The sequence below is a fragment of the Falco punctatus genome (assembly GCF_963210335.1).
Source record: "Falco punctatus genome assembly, chromosome: 11".
Classification (NCBI taxonomy): domain Eukaryota; kingdom Metazoa; phylum Chordata; class Aves; order Falconiformes; family Falconidae; genus Falco; species Falco punctatus.
Window position 1 is genome coordinate 7,736,092 of NC_137591.1, and position 26,125 is coordinate 7,762,216.

The following is a 26,125-nucleotide window of genomic DNA, read 5'->3' on the forward strand; positions in this document are numbered from 1 at the left end:
GGTTTCTTTTTTACATCCCCCCAGTGAAGTTGATCAAATACAGAACTGATCTAACATGAGGCATTTCAGGTAACCTACAGCTTCTTAAGAGAAATGTAAATAATGCCTGGGTCTATTTATACAAAACCAAACAAAATTAAAATCCTAACACACACACACACACCACCCCACCCAGCCCTCATTCATCTTTAGAACTACTACTCCATTTGAATTTTAGCTGTTGCATGGAAAGTTTTAGATTTCAATATAAAACCCAGCTGCTGTCTGCCTCCAGAGCTTCTCAGGCCCACGTTCTGCTTGTGCAGGAGTGCACAGAACTTTTCAGAGTACATTTTTGACTCACACAGTCCTGTCAAGGAAATCTCTAACATAAGTACACAGATGAGCAAAACCACTTACAACATTTATTTCCATTGGGGATGAAGAACCTGGAACAAGCTCTACTTATAAACAGTGATATTTGGCGTTTAAATACATCTACAGGAGAAGCTTTATTTTGGACCACTTCCCATAACGTTCATTGTTGCCATCAAACGCTAAGGCAACCCTTATTTTTCAAGCAGAAATAAACACCAACAATTCAAAACTACCATTCCTCTAGCTCCCTTGCAAGGCGTGCCCGTCTCAGAGGAGACCTCCTTAAGCACAGGGACAGCATCTAACAGCCATGCTGTTTCTGTAGCTAAAGCTTCGGCTTTTGTGGATGCAGTCATAGTGCAGGAACCAAAACACTGCAGGGATAACTGATGATGCCACTGGGGCTCATATAACCCCAACAGATGCCATGTATATCTGAAAAAGGTAAGGCAATAGTTTATGGTTCCTGACACAGAAAAGCATTACACTGCTTATAGAATCCTACAAGAAATTAATACATGAGAGACCCTAACTGGATCAAGGTGAAAGAGATAAACACAATCATAGGACCCTCTCTTCAATCCTTTTCCCCCAGAAGTGCAGCCACAGACTAAACAATCTGTGTCTGCAACAGGACTGGGTATCTGATCACCATATTAATCTTTTCAAATTTCTAAATATTGTAATCGCTGTTAAATGTTCAGACTGTATAACTCTGAGTTATTTTAATAAAGCTTATTCATTAAATTGTCTCTCTCGCTTGACAATTCATTAGCCTCAGCTTAACTGCTCCCAATCTGCATCAAGGAAAGACTTTTAAACAGCCAGAAACCTTGAACTAAGTCGTCATCCAACAGCAACAACAAAAATTGATCCTCTAGATTGCTACTGGGTTTATTTTGCACACCTAATAAAAAAATAAATAAAAAACATGCAATAGATGAGATTTTGCAGGTAAGTGAACAAATTTAGTACTAAACTGGTTTTCTTTGGATCCACAGCTAGCACATGATCTGTACTCGTCTCATTTGCCAAACTGTACCCATCTTGATCCAGGTCCTACATGAGCACCCGACTACACTTCATCAAATTAATGGACCAGACAACATGTCTGGCTTTGAGAGGACAGACGACGTGCAGTTCAGAGTGCCAGTACAAAGTTAACCCATCAAATATTTTTGAACAAATCTGAACAGGCACAATATGTTTATATTGGATGAGAAATGCCAATGATGTGCACCGCAAAGTGATGATCAAGTATTGGGAGATCTAAAACCAGACCTATAGCCTAACTACTAAAGAGGAGTCAACTACTTAAATCATAATCCTATAACAATTTACTTAGTGCATCAAAACCTGTGATACAAAGTTAAAACTATGTACTAAATTCAGTTCAGTGTTGCATAATAGCTATCAATATTTTTTCTCCAGAGTCCATAAATTCAGAATTCTTTTTCTTACTATCCCTGGTTTGCTTATAGTTTTGTCTGTTTTTATTAGACTCGCTGAGCTGTTTGCAATTGCAGTGCATGTGACAGATCAAGTTATTACAGGAAAAAGTGTCACCTTGGCTGAGAATGGAAAGCAGAGACCTCAAAGGGAATGTTTGTGCAAAAGCAGATGGCTTTTTTCCTGTTTTCTTGGGATTTTTGCACACAGCTGGCGGTTGAGAAACTGTATTTGGAAAAAGCAGGAAAATGCATTCATCTGAAGGTCTGTACCGTAGGGGCACTGAGCCATGACTCCAGCTTCAGAAGCATCATTTCAAATCAAGTTAACAAGACTTGTTTTCAGTTCACCACCAAAGGTTCATGAAACTGCTGCAAAATTTGAGTCCCCCTCCTCCTCAATATCTGGATCATACAATCCACAAGCAGTTCTTCAGTACAGCACAACAAGTATTGAAGTTGCTAACTAGAAGCAATCAGGAAAAATAGTTTTACACCACCACAACTACTCCTCCTAACAACTGTTTTCACACAGATTTTGCTCCTGAAGGCATTCAACCAGCATATGTTTTTAAAAGTAGTTTCATGGAATGTTTAACAGAACATTTAAATGTATTCTTTAGGCATTTATTGGTGCAAGAACCATTAACATGATGGCAGGCTGCTCAGTTTTGTTTCAATAATACTATGGAGCTGTCATACACAATTTTTTCTTGCAAGCCTCATTCACTATACAAGGCAGCTGCTTAAGTCTACAACATTTTGAACAGTTCTCCTTTCAATACCACCATGTCAAATATCCACAAAGTTTTAAAATATTTTAAGGAACTGACTTTCCTATCTACTGGCCCTGGTTTTAGCATTGTTTCCACAGTTATGCCAGTTCTGCTTTCAATTTATTATACAATTAAAATATTTATTTAAAGAGTACACTTAAAAAAAGAATTTTAATCAGATTTTCAACCTTGAGGGGTTCTCTGGGTTATTTCTACAGGATTCCCAAGGGTAATCAAGGCTGATGTGCATTTAAGACAGCACTTCTGCCAGAAAACACAAACAAAAAGCAAATTGCATTCAACTCCCTCTTCCTCCCTAGCCATTTCTCTGTCTTCACGCTATCACCCAGTATAATATCAACACACATTTTTTTTATACTGACGTGCAGAAAACAACAGAACAAATTCAGCTGAAAAAATAAAACAGCAGAAAGTTATTTTTCAGCTGGAATCCGGCTCATGGAACAACTTTACAGCTGCTGTGCCAGCAGAAGGCAGAAATAAGCCACTTTGAGACTTTTCTGTTAAATATTGTCAGTGCAGCCAACTATATGCTGAAAAAAACCACAATACTTCAGTAGACTTACATTTGTGATACCTTCAAGAGAAAACACTGGTGGATTCACAAAGAATATTGAGGGGAAAGAAGAAGTAATTTGTCAAACCATTGGTCAAACTGATCCAAAATGGCACACATTTATTTCATCTTTTGCTCTTAACAAAGGAAAGAAAAAACTAACGGTTTACTGATATCAGACAACCATTTATTCAAGCAAAACCATTTATGGCAAGTCCACATCATTTTCTCTGAAATATGTAATTCATAAATAAATTTAAACAAATGTAATTACAAGCAAATTTGAGGATGTGCATTCTATTCTGAAAAAGAAAAAAAACACTACAAACTATCAAAGAAGTGGGGAAAAAGCAAATAATTTGGCTTTGTAAAACACCTTGGAAATGCATGTGAGAAACATCTGCATTCACACTTGCAAGTAGTGTTACTAGTACAACTAAGTAGAGGGGAAGGAATAGACCAATGAAAACAGAAATGTGTGAAACTTAAGTTCTCATTTTCTTTCTGACTCAGACGATGTAAATTCTTTTGCCTTGCTCCTTGAAAGTCCTAATTATGTCAGAAATGTAAATTTAACTTAATTAATTTGCATCTGATGTATGTATCCAAAACATATTTAGGTTAACATCTGCTCATTTTACCAAAAGACAAAGCATACTAATTTAGGTGCTGCCTTTTTTTCCCCACAAGTACAATATTACTGCACAGTATCCTTAATGTGCAATAAGCATTCGAACAGAGTTACTTTACTGCATTCTATTTTAAGTTACTACCAAAGAAGGCTAAATGCAACAGTGCAAGGACACACTTATGAGGAGATGTGTATTTCTGGCTCTCTCTCTGATGGAAAGTTCAGCCGCATCAGAAGTTATTACCCTGCAGTTTTCCACAGCTCCTCTGCCAAAGGTTAATTGGCTATTGGATCTGCTGGAGAAAGGGTTTGGTTTCCTGCGTGCGCAACTTTCTGGATTGAAATGGGCTAAGGAGTCTGAGAGAGGTGATGAGCAGGTAAATGCTGATGGGTTAACCGCAAAACTGTTTCCAGATTGCATGTCTATGTCACCATGTTGAAACCAACCCCACCCCTGCATTATGCTCACAGGGAAAGGCCAGTCTCAGGCTCAAAATGTCACCCAGTTACACCTACAGCAGGACAACTGTATTGTTTCAGGCTGAAATTGGCTCAGAGGGAATGGAATACATGACCCTGTGTACCTGGTCACATCGATACGCCTTTAATTCAAAATACAAGGCTGTATATACAGAACCACAACAGGTCATCTCTCCACCTAAATAAAGCCTCCAACCCTGCTAACATTCCAAATTACCGCTGCTTATGTACAACAGCTTTATAAACTCCCTACAATTCAGGAGTTACTATGCGAAAATGAAATGGCAGAGCTGAACGAGACAGTGTCCCCCTACCTTCTCAAACGCTAATATTAGTGAGGCATGTGGTCAGCTGGGACACGATCAAATTGTCTTCAAACCCACGTTCCAGCTGACCCTACAACCCTACGAGCATCATGCTAGCCCACGTGAAGAAGCACGCACGCTGAAGGACCAGCTCTTTTGGCAGCCAGTCTTCCAACACAATACGCGCCCTTAGGTACAAGAATGAATTCGGACGCCTCGAGAATGGCGCAACAAGTACTTTACAGACATATGTGCAGAAAAGATAGCACACTGATATCAAAAGCACTCTAAATGTTAACTGCAGGCATTTTATAGTGGTAAAAGGAAGACAAAGCAGAGAACGTGATTTGATTTCTTGAACTTTTGCTTTGAAATTTTCTTTATTTTTTTGAATTCTCTTGAATTTCTGAGGACAGGTTAAAAAAAGGGGGTTTAAAATTTGTGAACTAAAAGTCATAACAAGAGAGAACATGACAAATCATACAAAATAAGCATAAGGCATATTTCCTAATCATAGGAAATACTGAAACTAAGAACTAATTTTTATTAAACATGAAGACCATAGAACAAAGTCAGTGCAATAACCAGAATTACGATATGGACCAGTCATCAGCAAATGTTTCTATTTCCGTAGCTGAGCCTTAAATGACTTCGCACCTTGTACCTCTACTTAAGACTGACTGAGGTGAATTAGTGAGCATAAACAGCTGACGTTTGAACAGCCATTAAAAAGCACTTTTAATTCTCCACCCATATTCCAGGTGAGGGACTTTGAACCTCCACAAACCAAAACTGAGAGTGTGGAAGTGATACTGAGAGCCTTATAATCTCCTAGCTCTGGAGAGAAAGGCCACCTCCTAGTAGGACTGGGAAATCAAATTTAGGGAAAATATTTCTATGCAATTCTTCTCTATGAATATACCTTCACAGACACCATAATACTCAAGTGAAGTTACCTGCTGTAATTCTGTTACAGCTTACTACAGGTTAAATTTGTACAAGTTTCATCCGGATGGACACCCTAAATAGAAATTGCTCCATGCTAAGAAAACTTATCTCTGCGGGCATACGGTTGAGCCAGTTAGCCTTCTCATTTAAGGGCATATCCTTGAAGAAAAGATGAATTTGTACTGTGAAAACGTTTGGAACTTACTCCACATTTTTACATAAGCAGCCGAACAAGCTAGCAAGTCCGGATCCGTCAGCGGTTGCGCAAAAAGCCTGGGAACACACCCCTGTCCCTTAACACACCGCGCCGTAAAAGTTCGGGCTGGAGAGTGAAGTCCTGGGCGGGCACCGGCCCGCCCGCCCGCCCCCCGCCGGGAGCGCCCGGACCCCCCGGGGGAGAGCGGCGGCGGAGCGCGCGGCCGGCCCCGAGCAGAGCCGGGCCGCCCGGGAGGCGGCACCCCCGCGGGCCCGCCGCCGGGGCACAGCGCCCGCAGCAGGGCGGCAGCACAGCGGGAGCCGAGGCCGGCCCCCAGCACAAGCTCCGGGCCACCCGCCGCCAACGGGCCGGTCCCGCTCCACCGGGCCGGAGGTGTCGCCACCCCCCCCGGGGCGGGGGTTGTGAGGCCCCGCGGGAGCCGCCCCCGCCCTCCAGCGCGCCACCGGGAAGCCCCGTGTGGGGGCACCGGCCACTCCCGCCCAGCCACCCCGCCCCGGGGCCGCGCCCTCCCCCCGCGCCGGCCGCCAACAATAACAGCGCCGCTCGCCCCCACCGATAAATCACCCCGCAGGGCCACCCCATTGGCTGCTCCCGCCGCCTCCTCCTTCCCCATTGGCCAGTCGGGCACTCACACCGCCCCGAGTCCCCTCCCCGCCCCCACCCTGCGCCTCAGCCGGTCTCCCGGCTCCTCACCCGCCCGGCCCGCCGCTGCCCCTCACCGTGTAGTAGGAGAGGAGCCCGGCGTTGTAGTCCAGCACGAACCAGCGGTACTGCCAGCCCTTCATGACATTGGTCCATTTGCTCAGCGGGCCCTCCATGATAGACGCCATCTTAGGCACCGAACCGGCACCACACCGCCCGCTCGGTGAGGGGAGCCGGGGAAAGACACGGCTGCCGCCAGGCGGGAAGGGGGCGGGGCACGCAGCGAAGGGGCGGGGCCAGCCGCCACACTGGCCCGGGGGCGGGCGGGGAGGGGGCGGGGCTTGCGCGCGCAGCGGGGGCGCGCGGCGGGGGCGGAGCAGGCAGCCTAACGGCCGGCGGGAAGGCGGGGCCGGGCGGGTGCGATGAGGGGAGCGGGGGTTAGCGGGGTTTGGCGGGGGAGGGGGGGCCTGGCGGCGCCTGGCTGGCCGCGGGGGTGCTGGTCGGTGGGTGCCGCCGGGGCGATCCGCACCCCGGGATCGCACCCCGGGACAGCGAGGCTTCCCCTTACGGCGCGGGGGAGCGGGGGACGAGGCGGGAAGGAGGGCTGCGCGGCGGTGGGGGCGCGGCGCCCTGGTGCTTGGGCTGCGGGAGGGCGGGAGGGCGTTACCCCGTCCCCTGAGGCGCTCGGCACCTTCAGTGTGTTCTGCTGCGGTGCTTTGTCCCTCTGCCCCGCTCTTGTTTGCCTGCCCGGAGCGCCGGTGGGGCTCACCAGCTGGGTGCGAGGGCCTGGGCCCTCTCCTGAGGGGGTATGTGGCCCGAGTGTGGAAAAAACATTCAGGACTTGAGATAACCTTTTAAGGGTAAAAGGCTCATTTAAACGGGACACAGCTTTCCTGTTAACTGATCCAAGAATGTGGAATGAATTCGCCAGGAGCTATGGACAATTGTAAATCTCTTGTTCAGTCCAAGCTGTGTTTTTGGCACCCATCTCTGACAGAAACACAGAATTTTGGTTGTGCTGTAACAAAAAAACTTCAAAGGACGCATAGAAATACTCATGTTCCTTCCTAGGGACTGACAATACTGCAGCAGAAATAGTGCTTTTACCATGAGGATTGTGTTTGTCATATAACATTTACATATTCATGGCATAACTGCCCCCACATAAACCCCAGCCAAATATAAACCCATTCTTTTTGTATGATTTTAATATAAAAATCCCTTTATAGTAGGGTTGAAGTAGGTCTAGGGTCTTGCAATACCACAATTTTATACTAAGTTAAACTGATCTTAATAGAAAAATCATCCCAGTTAGCCCTTTCGTGAAAAAGAATCACTCAAAGGCAGAGCTTCTGTGTTGGATTTTGAAAAATGAGGAATACCATATTTCTAATTCATCTTCCCATTTCTCCTGTCACATTGCTTACTAGTTTGTTACCAAGTGGATTTTACAGGGTTGACTTTATAATACCCCATGTAGTCACCTGGTAGTGTGTTTATGCATGGTGTTACCAGTTTAACCTAGATAATGCACAATTCAGTCTTGACACCCAGCTTGTTGATTTTGATAACATTCTTTTTCAGGCTGCATATGACCTTAGTAGTCTGTTTTCTTCTTCAGTTTCACTGACTAAACTAAGCGCAGCTGCCTGGAGATTATACCCAGGCAAGCAAAACAAAAAACATCAGATGGTGCCAGAACATTACTAGTACTACCGCTTAAAGCTGTAGTTGGACTGGAGCTTTATGATCTCAGATCACTACTTGGACTCTATTCTACCACAAGAGTTGAAACTAATGCAAAGAGCTTGTGCAAAAAAACCTCTTGGCTTAACTGGGAAAGGGCTGTGCGGGCACAGCATTCTCAATGAGAAATTCTTGACGGAAGAGCTTTTCTATTCACCTTGGTTTGCCAGGGGCTGAATTTGCAGAACTTCGGCATACACTGAATATCTTACTGCTACTTTGTTCTCTGGCTTTTTTGAGGGGAAATGTGCCAAAGACTTGTCTGCCCTAGAAAAAGCGTGTATTTTAGCCAGCTCAATTTAGCTAAACCTTAAAAGCCCTAGAGTAGAAGGAAAAGTTGTGTTAACAGGTGTTAAAGGGGAATTAATCTCAAGGTTTCTTTTAGAAATGTAGTGTGGATATTCTCTCTAGGTAATTTGGCAGAGGTCAGTGGATCATTGTTCTTCAAAAAAACATACATAAATTGAAATAAATACATATGAAATTACAGCCTGTTCCTAGCATTCAGGATACAGTATCATACAGGTTTATGTACTTTCTTGACTTGCCAGGATGATATGTCTTCTGTGTATATCAGATTACTCCAGTATAATTGAACATGGTTCATGAGGGCATTATTGAAGGGGTTATAGGCTTAATTAGTTAGATCCTTCTGATAAAGATTCTAGGTGCCCATTCAAATTGTTTGGAAAGATCAGTGCAAACATTTTAGCTCATTTAAACCAACAAACTGAAATCAGCTACCACTGTGATACAACCTACCTTATATACTTTCTATGTTACATCAGCAGCATCAATGATTTTGAATAAAAAATTACTTAGAAATGAGTAAGTTACTTCCTTAATAGAAGAATTTAGTTTGCTTTAACATGTTCTGTCTGTATCCAATTTGGAACGGTTACAGAAAGCTGTTATTTTCTGTAATTATAGACAGTTTTATTGTGTTCTCCACATTCTATGAAACTTAAATTAGACTGGTATGTCACACTCTTTAACATTAAGTAGAGTACTTACTGTCATCTGAGAGAATTATATACTAGAGAGATCAACAGAAATGGGCAGAAAGCAGCAGCTGTTACCTTGTGCTGCCTTTGTTTAATACACTGCTCCATCAGCTGAAAATCCTGTCCAGCACCATTCTCTGGCCACAGAGAGGCCTTGACTAAATTATCTTGTTGGAGTGTTCCAGCCACAAGCAGATTTGCTTATCAGCCACAAAGTTTATCCCATAAAGTGGCATCTGGACTACTCAGGCTGTCCCAGCAGGAATGTAGGGGGAAACCTCAGATAAGCCCAATCCTTACTGCATTTTCCAGGACATCCCAGCTTGTACCCTACTTTTTAAAATGTCTTCTATGTTACTTTCCTTTGTCCAAGCTTGTCCAACAAATTACATCTGGGTTTTTTTGGCCATTACAGTTTAAATCTATATGGTTTCAAGTCAAGAGGAAGGCACTGCCGATCTAGGGTAAATACCAGTGAAGGGCCAGGGCAGAGGCAATGAGAAGCAGGAGTCTACTGAAAGTCTGATTCTTTAAGAGGAAAACGCTTTTCTATTGTAAATTTTCCTGAAGTTACAGCTGAACTAGCTTTGAAGAACCTCAGTGATGAAGTTGCATGGCTTGTGGGTTTCCTTAAGGGTGTCTGGGAGTGTGACTGGCAGCAGGGAAAGTAGCTTTACTTCTCCCAACAGCTGCAATTGCTTGGGGTTCTGTTGAACATAAGCCATTTAAGAAGAGAACAAATGACATTTTGTTTCCTTTCCTTTTCCCACTTCAGAAATGGGCTGGTAGTTTCATTTAGTCTTGTCCTATCAGGTCACTGTGACAACATAAGCATCATAATTAAGAAATTATGTTTTAGCCTGATAGTGGATGATGCTTTTTCTGCTTATTGATAGCAAGTAATGTCTTATAATTGTATCTTCAGGGAAAAAAATCCTCAATTTGATTTTTTTGTGGGTAACAAATGCACTAATAAACTACAACCAAGTAGAAGACGAAGCCTTCTGTGTCATCTTCAGTGTCCTGCTACTGTCCTTTAAAGGTATTTTCTGGTCCGCCTGTGCGTATGCTGACTACACTAACAATAGCAACAATGTTAGAGCCTAAACATTTTTTATTTCATTTCTTCAGAGTCATTTGGTTTAGGGGCTTACAGAGAGGAAGACAGCTGGGGGAGAATCAACTTAACCCTACAAGCAGTCATTCTTAAAAGTGGATAATTAAATCAAGTATGCCAATATGTGCCATCGTAAGTACATTTTCTGAATAGATTTCTTAACTGTCTCTGTTTTTAATACAGATACATTTTAATACAAATGTTTATAAAAAAAAATCAGCAATACAGTGAAATGAAGAAAGCAGTTGGTTCTCTGCAAACAATTCTATCTTGGCCTTTTCTTGGCAGTTCCTGTATGATCCCAGCAAATAAAAGCCATTAGCAATAAAACTTCCCAGTCTTGTCCATTTTAATCTAGTTTTCCTCTGATCTTAATGAATTGTCATAAATTCCTGTAGATCAGGGATGAGGAACCTCGTTGAGGGCTAAGCAGACCTTTCTGAGTCTTCTAAATGACTTCATATTAGCATACACCCAAAAAAATCAAACCACCACAGGTTGTATGGAATTCAATCCTCAGGTCTCAGAGGCCTGTTCTTTTGCTGCTTGTAGCTTATGGCTGCATTTGGACTAGGTTTCACAAGAGAAGGGTTTTTTCTTTCTGAAAAAGATTGTCCAGATTCTCCTTCTTTCATGGCATGTTTAGAGCTACACTGGAGAGTATTAGGATATTGGAGCCGTTTCCCAAAGACACATGGAATGTGTTCAGCCAAAATGTGGTACCATTTAAGAAAGGACTGGAGAGTCTCTTTTGCATTTAAGATAGATAGAGATGATTCTGAAGCTAAGATTTATTTTATCCGTAGTTATTTAATCCTCTCTAGTAGTGCTGTATGTCTGGGGGATGATGCAGCAAAGATGCAGCTGACTCACCTAACCGGCACCGATACTTTACAGGACGAAGAAAAGTTTGTCAGAGGTTGCAGCGTGTGTTAAAAATAGGGTGTGATGGTATTCATTTAGCAATTCAATTGACTCATTGACCCAATCTTGGTACAAGGTCTACAGAAAAACACATTTTAAGGGCATTATAAATTTGAGTAGCTTTGTAACAATAACATAACTTAAATTTTGGTATAGTCTCATCAAAGAGTAAATTCAGGTTACAGTTCTGCAGGACAGTTTGACATTATGACATTATCTGGGAGATGCAAGAGATGTAAACAGACAATTTAGGACTCAACATTTCTTCAAGAAGTACTTTTCTGAACTTAGTGAGGGGCTTTGCCATTTAGAAGTGTGGGTATCTTCTGTACTGCCTTTACACAGAGGGCATAGAATTTGTCCCACGTGTCCCGGTCACACTTGAGATCTTTAAGTGTTCTGAGATTAAGGCATTAACAGCAATACAAATTTAATAAGGAAAGCACCTTCAAAGAAAACCTGTAACTTAAATATACCATAAATCTAGTCCAAAAGAATTACAAGACGTGCCAAGCCTTTATACTGAAGAAATAGTCATATGAGCTATTTTCCATCTGCACACAGACCGAGGTCTGGTAATCTGGAAATCAATTTAGCAACTAGAAGATGCTGGAATGAATTTTGCAGGGTGAACAATTCACTGTAATCTTAGTATTATTATATTATAAAACTTACAACATCATAATTTAACCTTGTGAACAACAGGCCTGATGTCTTTGCTGAATACACCAGTTTAGAGTTCATAGCATGCTGAATCACATTTTAATTCCTAATGCATTGCTTAGATGGGTAACATCTCATCATTTGATTTAAGCATCTTATCATCATGTGGGCTGATTTTATTTAAAATTTAATGCAGAAGTCCTTGCTATTTTCTCAACCGCAAATAAGTAATTTCTACTTTAGTCTCCACAGAGACTTTGAAAAGATACAGAGGAATGCTGCTCAACTGGAATGTTTACTTCACTGCAGCTGTGGTATGCAGCCCACTGGTACAAAAAGGCAAATAAGCTAAATCTCTTTGCCCAGAGCTTTCCCACTGTCACCTCTTTTCATAGTGTTTGGCTTATTAATATGTTTCAAATAAGGTTATTTGCTCTTTGTAGTAAATTTGTTTTGCAAGAATGCAATAGATACATTATCTTCTCACAAAATTTAGACTATTTACAGTAGAGTTTAATGTGTAGCAAATTTAGCAAGGGAAAAGGTAAGAATTGAGACAATATTTTAAAGAGTATTGTCCCTAATCATAAGGATAATATGCTATGTTTACTTTCAGTAAGAAGTGTTTATTTTTTCTTTATACACTATATTTATTTGGTGTTAATAGATACAGCAATATCAAAGCTAGTGTTTAAAGCTAGTCTACACAAGTAGGTTCCAAAATATACGCATATTATTAGGCTGTTATGAACAGTACCCATGCTGTCTGGTACAAGATCTATTAAAATCTGGAGGAAAAATACCTTTTTCCTTCTCTCTCTCTTCCCCTTCCCACCACCCCAGGTAAATAGCAGAAATACCGTATTAGACTTGGGCATAAATCTGACTATGGTAATTTTTAGGGTACTAGGTGAGAGAACTAAGGACATGAAAGGGAGGATAAAAGTAAAGTCAAAGAGACCTAGAACTGTGCAATCCATCACACAACACAAGTTTACAGAATGAGCACTATCCCATGAGTGCTTCTATCACTCATCTTAATTCCATAGCTAGAAGTACTAAAGGGGTATATGTTAAAACTAAGTTTCAGATGTGTCAATTTAGAATCAGTTTCTGACTCCCCCTGTGTTTCATTCTGGGATTTAAGGCCAAATTGTTTTTCTTGAGATCTAAAATCACTCCCAGTGATTTGTACGTAGGAGGAGCCCTGTATACAGTGTAATCCCTTATCCAATATTGCTCTGATTTAGGGATGCTAAAAAGATCTTTCTCTAGGGTTACTGTTTCTTGTATAAGGATGGGAGACAAAAGTAGCAAGGTTTATCCTACAAAAAATTGGAGAACTCTTTTTCTTCTTATCTGAGAATTAAAATAATCCTTTTTGGTGCCTGCTGAAAGGATTTGCTTCCTCTTGTTCTGATGGAAGTGAAAATGCAGAAATTATTTTTTCGTCCTACTCAACTCACTCTCTCCCTCTGCCCTTTTCCATGAGGAATAGAGAAAGAAGCAAGAGAATTGATTTAGTAGAAGAAAAATAAGTAGCCACCAGAACTGGCAGAATAAACTCAAATTGCTCCCCAAAAATCACAGTCTGCGCTTGGACCTCAATTTAGAGAGCAGATGGGTGGTTTTCTACTTTGACAGCTCTCAGGAGCTGTCATGAGACTATTCCGGCTATGTGTGAACTCGCAGACTCATGTGCAGAATGCACATCTGATTTCCAGATGAAGTGAGACTTCGGTTCACAGCAGCACCTCCTGCAGCTTCATCAGCTTGGTATCAGCAGGAAGAAAACCCAGGTTCAAAGATCAGGGGGAAGCCCTAGTCCACCCTGGCTAGGTTTCCAGCCTTAGCAGTATGAAGGCAAAAAAGCCTGGGACGTATTATAGGACACATTCATCAGCTGTTTAGACTAAAACAACCACTCACACCAATTAAACAACTCCAGCTCAGGTAGCTCCTGAACTGTAGATTATTGGAGGTTTGGGAAGTACACCAGGGCAGTGTCACTGCATACTTACCTACTCCTACCATCTTCCATAGCTCCTAGCTATTGCCACAGCTGGAGACAGGACACTGGGCTATTTAGACCTTTGTTCTAAGACACTATCTCTGCTCTTTTATATTCTTATTTTCACAGAGTTAGCTGAGAGACTGTATAGGTATCCTCTCAATGAGGGGTTTGGGTTGTTTGGTGGGCTTTTCTCCGGTAAAAGAGTGGAATGTCTGTGAGGACCTTTAGTGATGTCGTCTTAATTTTACATTTTAGTAGTTGAACCTTATTTTGCCCATTCTCTAACATTAGCAGTTTCACTGACTTTCACTGAAGCTGAAGTTGCTCAGAACTGCTTAAATACACCCAGATGTCATGGACTGAAACAAAGGGAATCCTACTCAGCTCGTAGGCAGCAGCACACACAGGGCGGCTCTGTTACTTCATTTGTAAGCCAAGAGCCTGACGAGAATCCAGGCCTTGTTGCATCTGTTTGCTTCCAAGTTTCAAAAGTTCACTCTGTTCTATTCGTACTTCCCAGTGCCCTGATAAACTATTTAATTTGAACAGTAACTGCAATGTAGCTTCTAAGCAAATGCTACAATAACATTAATATTAAAATCTCCAAATTCTGCTGGAGTTAACCGAATTCTCTGGACATTTTTAAAATAGAGAGTTATATCATTTGCTTTCTGTTGCTCAGGAGAAGTAATTGTTGAAAATAAGCTTGTGAGAAATATACTAACAAGTAAATCTAGCTATAAAAATAGTCTACAGTATACAGTGAGACTTTGATTCCATAGCGTAAGCTGAAGTTGGTAATGTTTAGGCCATCATAGTTTCTTACAGTTGTGTATTTACTTGAGGTGTATACACAGTAAATAGTTTGTTTTAATTTACTAGTCAAGTTCACAATAGTTTGTAGATTAGCAGCCTTAAGTCTTTGGAAATAAGATACCAACAAACGAAAGCATGAGTTTAGTCACGTGTTGCCAGTTCAGGTCAAACAGGCCAAAAGTTGTTCATGCTTGTGTGTTCCATTGGTGTTGATGTGGTTACAGGTACATAATAAAGAGCATAATTTGTCACCTTGACTTAAAGATTAAAGCATGTAAATACCCAAAGTTAAGCTCTGCTCTTCATATTGCATAGGAAAAGAGGAAGAGCTGAGCCTTTCATTAGTGTTACACTCTCCAGCTTATGCTGACTAGTTCTAATTATGCTGTTTCTAGTACGCCAACTAGAGAAAAGATGCAGCTCTTCTGAATACAGCAAAATCAGTAGCAGTTGAACTGTTGTCTTACCAGTCTTTCAAATTTTGGTTTACATATTTAGACGAAACAAAATCCTACCCACAGTTTTCCCTGATCCAACTATCATTTACATGTTGATAACATTAACCCATTCCATCTGTAAAATGTTATGTCTACTTAGCTTTACACTTCTGGATGGGAATTTAATCTGTTAAATATCAAGGGTGATGTCTCATACATGCAATTGCTACAGAGTCACTACATTATATTTAGTCATTGCACTGAATTTCTAAAACATGAGAAGGACAATGTTCTTTTTCTTATAGGTAGTGGACCAGTCTTACAGCCCGAGTATTTGTCTTGGCTGTAGAGTTAACTTACAATTTCTTTGTGGTTGTTAGCTTGAATCTGGTATACCCACAAATCCTTAATTGTAGCATTGTAGTACTTTAAAGATTTCTGAGGATTATCAGCGCAGTGTCAGCTAATGCAGTGACTCTGTGAAGCATAGGTAGTGCTCTGCAGTGTAACTGCTCTTAGTAGTGCTTGGCTGACTCAAGTAATGGCTGTCATTTCTGTTCCCAGTAGCAACATGGGCATATTCTGTGCTGTGAGTGCTCAGATGTATTCCAAGGGTAATTACTTCTTGGAAATGATTGATTTTCTTCATGCACAGAGAAACTGCAGTACGCAATCTGCCATTCCCTGGGTTTTTCGTGTGTACTATGTCAGGATTCCTGAAGTTAAGAAATTCAGACAACTAGATACAGCATTTGGGGAGATGGACAGATTAATAGGCGAATATACATGTACACAGATGTGTGTGTGCCCTCAGGAAAAAATCCAAGTGGAAAAAACTGGCGTATCTGGGAAAATCAAGACATAGGGTAGCTTTAAATCAGATTTACTTTGCAGTGAAGGTATTGCCTAAGGCATGATAATGCCAGCAGGAACAACGCCTCCACTTAGGCCAGCCATGGACCAAGTGTTTGTCAGGGGTCCTGTGGAAAGGTAAGGAAGTACTACAAGCTGTGGAGAACTTTCTGGTAGCAATTTCTGTATTGGATTTTTTAGATGCGAAATTAGTAGCCTTCATATTCTGGGCATTTTAAATTATTTATTTGTACTTAAGCCTTGCCAACCATAAGTTAAAGAGCAATTTTTCTGAACCTTCAGGGTTCACATTTTCAAGCTTTTCTTGGCAACCTTGAAGGCCAGAAAGGTCCTATATTTTGCTGCTTGCTTGTTGGCTTTTTTTAATTAAAGCTCAATTAACCCATGCAAGCTCTTAACTCCAGAGGCTGGAGCTTTATTAAAAATAAACAAAGAAAAAATTGGAAAATATATGATAAAATCTTGGTAGCTGGTAAAACTGAGTTTGTTTTCTAAAGCATGCCATATTTGAAAAGAATAAGTAGAAAGGCAGCAAATGAGAAAAGCATCTTCCAAGCAGGTAGGCCCTGTTTATCTAAAGTGGGACTAGAAAAACTTTTATTGCACTCTTCTTTTGGATGGCATTTGAATTGGCCTTGTGTGTTTGGCAGCTCATCTGTTGAGCCATCTGTTTCAAATTATGCATGCTCAGAGGGCACATTGCATCCAGGGACACAGTTCCCCCAAACACAAGACATTTGAATTGGATTTGCAGTTTAGTGATCTGTAAACATGGATGTGCAATCATACATCTAAATAATTTTGGAGAAATTGGAAGCATTCATACAGCTGGAGAAACGTGAGGAAGGTTATAAGTGGAAAGCCTTAGGCCATATTCACTGTCCTGTGTCTCTTGTACAGTGCCCAGGCAGTACAAAACAAGAGAAAACCACCCAAGGTCCCCAGCTAGGAAATTTCTCTTTTAGACTGAAAAGTTCTTAATGGTCTAAGAGCTAATATAGTAACCAGTTTTACAGCCCATTTACTCAGTGTCTTAAAGGGATTGTAGGGTAGAGAAACTGAAATTTGGCTCCCTCTGTTAATGAATCATCTCCAGTTACATCACAGTGCTAGAGATGAACTGGGGAGTGAATCAGAAAGCTATAACCAACACTCTGAGAGCCTTTGTTATGCCTTGGCCAGGAAAGGGGATTTGATCCATAAACTTTAATAGTGCACTAGGTAAATTTTGTATTACTTATGGCATACTAGTAGCACTTAACTTTTTCGTATGTCATCTGCTTTGAACATACTTTTCTTTGGAAGTATATACTGCTTGTTCCACCCCTCCCTATTCCTTCCTGCCCCAGAATGCTGACTCAATTCCTTTTACTCTTTCAGGCAGCTTGCAGTTTTAGGCATTTCCTTGTCCAGTTTTCAGTGGAACACATTACTTCCCTCTCATCAGCACTGTGCAGCTCTGTTGTGGCTGTTGAATAACACACTGGCTGGAGATGGAAGAGATTTCTTTACAAGCAGTAGGTACTGACACAAGACCATCTTCTCTTCATGGAATACACTGACATGATGGACTTGGGTAGCAGTTGGGCAGTTGTGTATGAATGAAAGAAATCTAGCTCACATAATGCAGTGATGGAAGTAATGGTAAATCTAAAACCAGCCAGGAGGCTTGAGGGATAAATTGTTACAGGCTCTCTTTCTAGATTATTTTATTTCCTTTTTATAGGTTTTCCCATCAGCCAAAACCCCAGACTGTCTGCATTATCAGCAAAGTTTGAATCCTCTGGTGATGAGGATCTCACTTAAATAATATAGTTTATAGAAAATTTTGAACAGACCATTGACCAAATATAGATATTTATATTGTTTGGGCAGATCTTATTCAATGTGCATGAAGAACCTAATTATGAAATTAGCTTAAGTGAGGTGCTTGGAAATATTTTTTTCCACTAGAAGTAGCAGACATAGTTCATTTAATCAAATAATTATATATGCATAATTTGCATATCCACAATTTTAGGAATTTTACTTTTTGTAATATACTTAACCTGTTCATCCGATCAAAAGTAGTTCTTTATATTACATTGCTTACTCAAGTATTAAGTTGTATTACTTTTTCAATTAGCCATCGTAAAAGAGCTACAGGAATTGATAAACATTATTTCAACAATGTTACAAAATTGAGGTACATGAAAGAAAAAGTCTGATCAAAAATTTGCCTTTTTGAATCTTGTTAGAATAAATGCTTTTCTCATATGAACAATTTAGGTTATTACAAAGCTATAAGGGCAGGCAACAGAACTACAGATGTGTAAAAAACTCAGTTGTATCATAGTGGTAAAGGGGAGAGAGAGATATTCTCTGCTCTTCTTAGAATCTGCCAAGGACATAGGTGCTATGTTTTGGGCAATGACTCTTTTAGACTAATACCATCTGGCTGGCTTTCATCTGTGCCAGTCGTTACATAGGCCAAGCCCCCTGTCCTGCCTCTACCGTACTGGAAGTAGGAATGAGATTAAAAATACAGTAATTCCCAATTACCTGACTGGAAACATACTTATTAAGTGATTCAGAAATTCAGGGAAATGATGAAGCTTCTGTTCTTCTATCAGAGACTTTGATCAAAAGTTTCCTCATCCACGTCCTGAAGCAATTTTTCATACTTTTCTCCTTTCAAGACTAGCTGGCAACAAAGAAAACCTGGCGATAGGAATTGCTCCAATTTGCTGTCCAATGCATATAATAACAATAGTTAAAACCCCCAAAGATACTTCACCGCCACCCCTCAGTCTTCTATCTTGTTCTTTTCATTAGTAACTACTCTTCTGAGATGCCATGCATATCAGCTTTGTTTCCTGTGCTTTATTTTTGGAAAAGACAGAGATCTATCATACCAGTGTTTTTCAAAGCCTGTGTCTGTGTGACAATGTTGGTAACTCAATTAATCTTTTAAATTATTCTGTAAACACAAGTCTCAATCCTGTATTCAAGATAACTGTAGATTTTTTAATTGTGATTGTAGGAACTCCTTATACCAGAAGAAGGGATTTGAAATTATAAGAATTAGATATTATGTTGACTTTTATTTGAATATAGTAAACTTTGTGATACCATCCAGCCCTGTCACAAACTTTAGCTGTGTAGTGTTAACAGGTATTTTGCATACCTGAGAATCCCAACTACAAAAATAAGGATACTGAAAAGCAATAATAAACAGCAGATACCTGTATTTAGAAATACAACAATGTAGGTTTTCTTGACCTTGATCTTGACAAGGTAACTGTATGGTTTGTATTTTGGGGCTGACACTTGTGCCATCTAGCTAATGGATTTGTTCTGCGTTCCCATGTAGGAGACCCGCAGCTAATTTTTAGCTTAGGATTTATTCCCTGATTAGGAGAATTGAAGTTAAATTAAGTAACTAAACTATATATTCATTTTACAGTTAACTAAATATCTCTACTGATGATTTTGAAGTATTTTTTTCTCATGCTTATCTGTATATATGTAATTTACTGTCATCTAATGCTATCACAAGGAAAGGAGACAGAAATTAAATCATATTTTACAAATATATCTCTAAGGAAAATCACTAGGGTAAACTTGATTTGAGCCGGAACAAATTATATCTCCCCAGTAAACAGGAAGAGACTGACAATCAAGAATGTTTCAGTTTTGGATGCAGTTTGAATGCCTTTTGAGTCACAGAGATTCTTTTAGGAAGAATATATCCTCTGTTTCTGCAACACTCAGCTAGCTATCAGATCTTATCTAGCTTATATGGCTTCTTACTCTGTCATATACCTAAAACGTCCATACTTTTCTCCTTTGGATCTCAGGGTTCTTATGTGTCATTTTTATACATCATATCTAGTTGTCTTGTGAGCACCTTGGGGGATTTGTCTTTCTAAAGAAGGACAAATTTGTGTGTCATGTTTACACAAATTAAACTGATATGGGAATCAGAAAAATCTGACTGGTTTGATACTTGTGCATCATCATCAGTAATTTTGTAATCTGATATAGATATTTATGTATAAATATACCAATACATTCTTCAATTGTTTCTCAACTTTTGCGTATCTCATTTAAATTAATATTACCAATAACAGCAGGAGTTTACTTGGCTTGTCTTTCAGATTCTGTAGTGCATTCTTAAGGCCAGAATATTTAAATGTAATTTTATATGTACACAGAGCAAGTCTGAAAAGCTGTTGTGAAACTACTGAAATCCATGATGCAGTTTTCACATTCATAGTCACACTGGAAGTATTTTCCAGGGCTGCTTTAATTGCTACTAAAACTTGAAGAAGCATTTTTTATGAATGGTCACCAGACTTTTGTAGCTACACCTCTTGAACACAATAGCTGAAGCTGATGAAATATCTTTTATTACAGATAATAGGAAACATAAGGTGACACAGAGGCAGGCAAATCCTTGTCAGCTGATGGAATTCAAATTCTGTTAATGCTCTTTTGCATCTGATCAGTCATGTGCACACCTTAGTTCCATCAAGGCTGAACCTCTGCTGCATTACTTCTGCAACTTAATCTTAAAAAAAAAAAAAAAAAAAAAAAAAACCAAAAAAACCCAAAACCAGAAAACAAATCAGCCATTAATCAAATAATTTGGTCGTCTGTAAGGATATTTCATGTTTCAATTGCATTGTGTGTGCAACTAAATGAGAACGTATGTTAAATTGTGAATTATTCACTGTACCCATACTTTACAGCAATGAGATAACATTCAGTCTTTGATATTTAGCAGTGATACTTATTGTATGTATTTAAAACATTTTTCATAAAGGAAAATATTTTAGGTGCTATCTCATTGGACAAGTTACATTACTGATATAGATAGTACTAAACTGATGTAGGAGAATGAAACAAGTTAATTACATGTCAATAATTAAGGAGTCCAGAAAACAAAGAGGTTTTAAGGCAACGTTCCTCCATCTTACATGTTGACACCAGTGGGATTATGTGTTTTGCACTTAAAGGAACATTTTGCCTGCTGGTGTTGTGCAATAGTTGGCCGAGTAACAGGACAGATTCCTCTCCCTGCTACAGAGCTGTAAATCTAAAATAATCCCACACGGTGGTTTCTTATTTATGGACATACAGCAGGATTGTGGTTCTGCAAAGGGGGAGTGCCGCAAAAAGAGTATCTGTAGAAGTTCCTACAGACTCACACCAAATGCCTTGTCTGCAGAAAGAATGCTGCAATATGGTATCTGATAGCTTTCACAAAGTGCAGCCTGCTGTCTCCTTTACAGCACACAGGACTGATACAGATGCACCCAAGTAATGCTTTGCTCTTCCTTCTCACTATATTTGTCTATAATTTGTGATCTTCCCCATAGAAACAAAGGTGTCAAAACACATATTTTAGTACCATTTTCATGGTCCAATCATGTAATCCTTCCTTGTTTACTCTGAGGGCAAAATCATTAACACTTTTTCAAATGGAATTGATTTTCCACTATTAAGGCTTTCACTCCCCTCCTCACAGCACCTTTGGCAGTCACAGTGCCATAACCCAGCTGCGGTCTCTGTTCTGTCACCAGTGGGCTTCCCACTGTAGTTCACACACATGAGAGCGGTTATTGCTGAAATCAACCAGAATATGATTTAAATTTAGGAATGTTTTTAACTACTAGTGTAAAACGAAATGTGACTATTGTGGGGTCCTGAATAAGGATGAATTTAAATGTGTGGTTTAAGTGTTTTGCTGTGTTAGTGCCACACAAGTGTCACTGCTCACCTTGAAGACTAGGTTGTAGGTAGTAGTTACTATGATTTGGGAAAGTTACTGGGGTTTGGGACTTATGACCAACATTATTGCATCAGTGTTATTTTATTTTCATAATTTCCAAACCATTGTTATGATTGTAATTAAGACTAGATGAAAATGAAAGAAAATTGAGAAAAAGGAAAGTCTCAAGGAGAAACACTTGCTAGTATCAAGATTTGCAGTAATGCCATAAAAATGGCATCATGCCATAAATGGTCATGAGTTTGTCTTAAAGACAAATCAATTCATGAAAAGAAAAAAATTCAAATGGTCAATAACATGCTCTTTTGCCTAATTACTTCACATGTCTTATAATTCTGAAATGAATTAATAACTTTTGTGAAGTGCAGAGTGAATTAGCTTGAGGTTCGGGGAATGCTGTGAATTCAGTGTGTAGACTTTTTTATTTTTTCTATTTACTTAAAATGTAATAGACTTGTTTTAGAAAGGTGAGCCATGCATTCCCTGGATTTATAGTGTAGACAACATAACTAAAGAAAAAAGGAACAGAAGAAACTGTTGGTAGAAGCCTTTCTGCCCACCACTTCGTAAACATGTTAGTTTTCAGCCATCATTTTGGTCAAATCATAGAATTGTTTAGTTTGGAGAAGACCTTTAAAATGAAGTCCATCCGTTAACCTGGCAATGCCAAGTCCACCACTAAACCATGTCCCTATGTGCCACATCTACATGTCTTTTAAATCCCTCCAGGGGTGGTGACTCCACCACATCCCTGGGCAGCCTGTTCCAGTGCTTGACAGCCCTTTTTGTGAAGAATTTTTTCCTAATATCCAACCTAAACCTCCCCTGATGCAACTTGAGGCCATTTCCTCTTATCTTATCACTTGTTACTTGGGAGAAGACGGCAACATCCACCTCACTGCAACTTCCTTTCAGGTAGACATTACAATACTGATGCGTTTAATTTATAATGAAGACTGTTGCTGTTTCAGCAGTGGTATAAATTGCTTGTTCTATTTCTGTCAGAACATATATTAAGCTGTACAAGGAACAGCTAAATCTCCAACTGCTATATTAGCTGGACATCATGTCAGATTAGTGCCTATTGAAGATTTTTCTGGGTTTCAACTATGATCTTGAATTAAAAATTAAATCCTATGTGAAAAATGTCACTCTGCTGTGTGTCACCTTTCTAGTTTACAAAAATGTCAAAATGACCTTTTGTGTGTGTGTGTGTATACATATATATTTATATACACATTTCCTCTAATTCTTTTGGGGCATGAGGTACAGCCCCGTGAAACTGGCTCATACAAACTAGTTGGAGAAAATATGCTTAATAGTCTTAATGAAAAGATAAATTGTGTATGTTTTAAAATGTTATAGATGGGTCTGTAGTGCTGCATTTTAAATTTGCAACTCTTCCATCAAATGTTTTGGAGAGATTCACTCAAGCCTTATTCAGGTTATTATCAACTGTAACATTCCAATCTCTTAATAAAAATTCAAGATTGTTCTTTCTAATTATCACAGCTCAAAAACAGTTTTGTCCTTTGGGATTCTGAATATTTGCAATATAAATTACATCATTTTACAAAAACAGAGGTACAATTGTTGCATAATGTACTTTTTTCCTATGTGACATAAGACTGCCAGTTGAAGAAATTAAATTCAGATATATTCAAGTATTTCTGAACATCTGAACAGAAACCACTGTTCAGATGAAGAAACATGCCTTAATATCCTAGTAAAGAGCACATAAAGCATATCCTGGGGTGTATTTCTAGTAAAAGGCATGCCTGCAGTTGTGACTTCCTAAAACAACTTGTGTCACTAGTCCTGGAAAGTACTCTGAGATTTCTGATAAAAGGTACCTTCAGTCCAAAAGGTCATCAAAGTTTTGTATGATGATCTTCCTCATTTCTCAGTAGGGATCTCTCAATAATCTAAATGTGGGAAAACGCTGTTTTGTAGTAGGAGCACGGCTGTTGCTTGGCTTTCTGAAACCTGTGCAACATCAGTCTCTGTTTACCTGTGAGCCTGTTCCCTTGCATTTCATTCTTTGATTGTAGACTAGTAATTCTTTTTCTGCCAGGATTTTGTGTGTTCGTGCATATGGTTCCTTTTTTTCACTAAAATTCAAAATGGTTTAATCCTTCTGACAATTAGATCCTTAGTTCTGTGTGTGTAATACTGGAGTTACTAATCTGTTTTGCACTGAAATTCCAGAAAGCTGGGTACATCATTTCATGTTCAGGTATGCAGAAGGCAGAAGTGAGTCATTCCTCTAGTTGGCCTCATAAGCGTTCATGGGTTGTAATAATACTTTTCCTAGAACGAGCAGAACAAGTCATACTAAATGCCAACGTGTTGTTTTGGAAAAAAAAATAATGGGCTTCCTGTGTGCTGATGTAAACAAAGCTATGATAAAGGAAGGGATGAACACTTAAGATGTTATTTCCAGGGAGACCAGTGGATATGATTAAAATGGTGTTAGCTTTACTAACAAAGATACTTGGTGATCATAAGAGATTTATAAAACACAGAAGTCATTAGTATCTGATTCTGACTTGTGTAAGGCCTTTCCACGCTGTCTTGCTGCAGCACAGGTTTCAAATTCCAGTCAACTGTACTAGAACAAGTCACTTTATATACTTACACAGAACCTTACAATGGGCACTTGCACCAAAACGGTTATGCTGTTGTCATTGTAGCTACACTGATGCAAGCTCCATTCTTCACAAGCCATTTGACAAGTTTTGATTGACAAGTAGTCACTTGTTTGTCCAATGTAGGCTTAACCTTGTGCATTGTACTTTTAATGAAGTAAAGAACACTGAGATCTGGTACCCATTTGACAAATGTCAGTACTTAGAATCATAGAAAATCCTATTATACTTACAAATAATAGCATGCTAATGCTGTTCTTGTCCTTTTGTTATCAGAAGTGTCCCGTACTAGAGGATCTTAGGACAAATAGCTCAACTTATAGCAGTTATTACAGAGCAGATTACAGATAAACATATTTCTGGTGGGAGAATTCATACTGAATGTGAGAAGGTATAAAATGAAACTGTTAATTTAAGTTTGACCTAGTTCATGGACCTTTTGAATTTCTTTAAGTTCTTAACAAGCTTTCCCAAAAACCCAGCACACAGTCCCACCATGCCCTCAACATTTACACAATTCTCAGTTCAGGAGATATGCAAAAGGGCAAGATTCATGGAATCAGCAATGGGAGAAACAGAGAAACAGGGTTTCCACTGAGGAGCAAATAAGGGGAGAGGTACATTTAGTAAGCCTCCTAGTTCCAGATGTCAGGAGCTCCTCCATCCTAGCCAAGCCCTAGTGAGCTGCTTATGTCTAAGCCAAGAAAGTAGTTGGAGGGCATTGTTTTGCAAGCCTGCCAACCGTTTCAGGGTAAGTTTTATTAACCCTAATTCTCTTGACAGAAAATAAGTATGAAGTCCAGTTTTATGACCCTATGCCGGGTGATGACATTTCAATTCCAGCTTAGATGCAGATACCTATTTCCTTCTGGGAACTGCCATTCTAGATTCATACAAATCTGCAGTACAACAGTTTATTGTCAGCTGGCTGACAAGTACTGTTGTAATTGTCCTAGAGATGTCTGAGGCTGTGAGCTAGCTGCTTTAACTCAGGTGGTTGGAGGCATCCAGGACAATGTTTGTCTGCAGGAGGCACAGAATACTCAACAACAGCAAAAGATCCTCATGACCTTACCAATCCAGCATTGACTGAATGGAAGTCATTATTATTTTAATTTGCAGAGGCCACAGTGGTTACGGTAAGTGACTCTTGCACTCTTGACTGTGGACAGAGTGGTCATGCCTGATGACTGTGTGTTTTGAAAGTCCATCCACCTCTCAGAGGAGCCAGGTGTGCTATATGCGTGGCCAGGGTGTGAAGGTACATAAACCACATTCCTGGCACTGCCTGCTAGTTCCTAAGCAGCAAGTGCAACTCATAGTCTGCTGCTGCTGCTTAGGAGAGCTCAACAGCAGTATGAAAAGGCTCTCCGCATCAGCAGACTGCTGTGCACCTCACAGTATGAGGAAGCAAAATGGTGGGTTTTCTTGTGTTTATTTTTTAACTCAGAGACTTCAGGAAGGTCAGGCTGTCAGGGGCAGTCATTTGGCCAGAGCAAGCGTACCTCCTGGACAGAGGTCCCATCTGCTCAGAGGGAACATGGGACCTTTAATTGTGCTCTGGGTGAGGCTGCCCTGTTTGAAGGGCTCTGATGGGAGACGCGAGTACCTATACAAGTCCCTGGTGTTCCTTGACTCAACACCCTTATTTCAGTAGCCTCGCTGCAGCTGTGGGTCTAGTCCTGGACCAGATGGGAAACGCTTGATGATCAATACCCAGCAGAGG

General features: G+C 40.1%; 2 protein-coding genes across 3 annotated transcripts in view; one reads left to right on the top strand and one right to left on the bottom strand.

Moving 5' to 3' along the window:
- Positions 1-6,592, bottom strand: part of OSBPL9 (oxysterol binding protein like 9) — a 63,818-nt gene extending 57,226 nt beyond the window's left edge. For both annotated transcript variants that reach the window (XM_080406267.1, XM_080406266.1), the window contains exon 1: positions 6,459-6,592. In XM_080406267.1, the coding sequence (XP_080262393.1) occupies positions 6,459-6,569 (111 nt within the window). In that variant the 5' untranslated portion in view covers positions 6,570-6,592. The remainder of the gene's footprint in view (positions 1-6,458) is intronic.
- Positions 6,486-26,125, top strand: part of EPS15 (epidermal growth factor receptor pathway substrate 15) — a 72,639-nt gene continuing 52,999 nt past the window's right edge. Inside the window, exons 1-2 of the mRNA XM_080406249.1 lie at positions 6,486-6,604; positions 10,263-10,380. Coding sequence (XP_080262375.1) covers positions 10,363-10,380 — 18 coding nt within the window. The 5' untranslated portion in view covers positions 6,486-6,604; positions 10,263-10,362. The remainder of the gene's footprint in view (positions 6,605-10,262; positions 10,381-26,125) is intronic.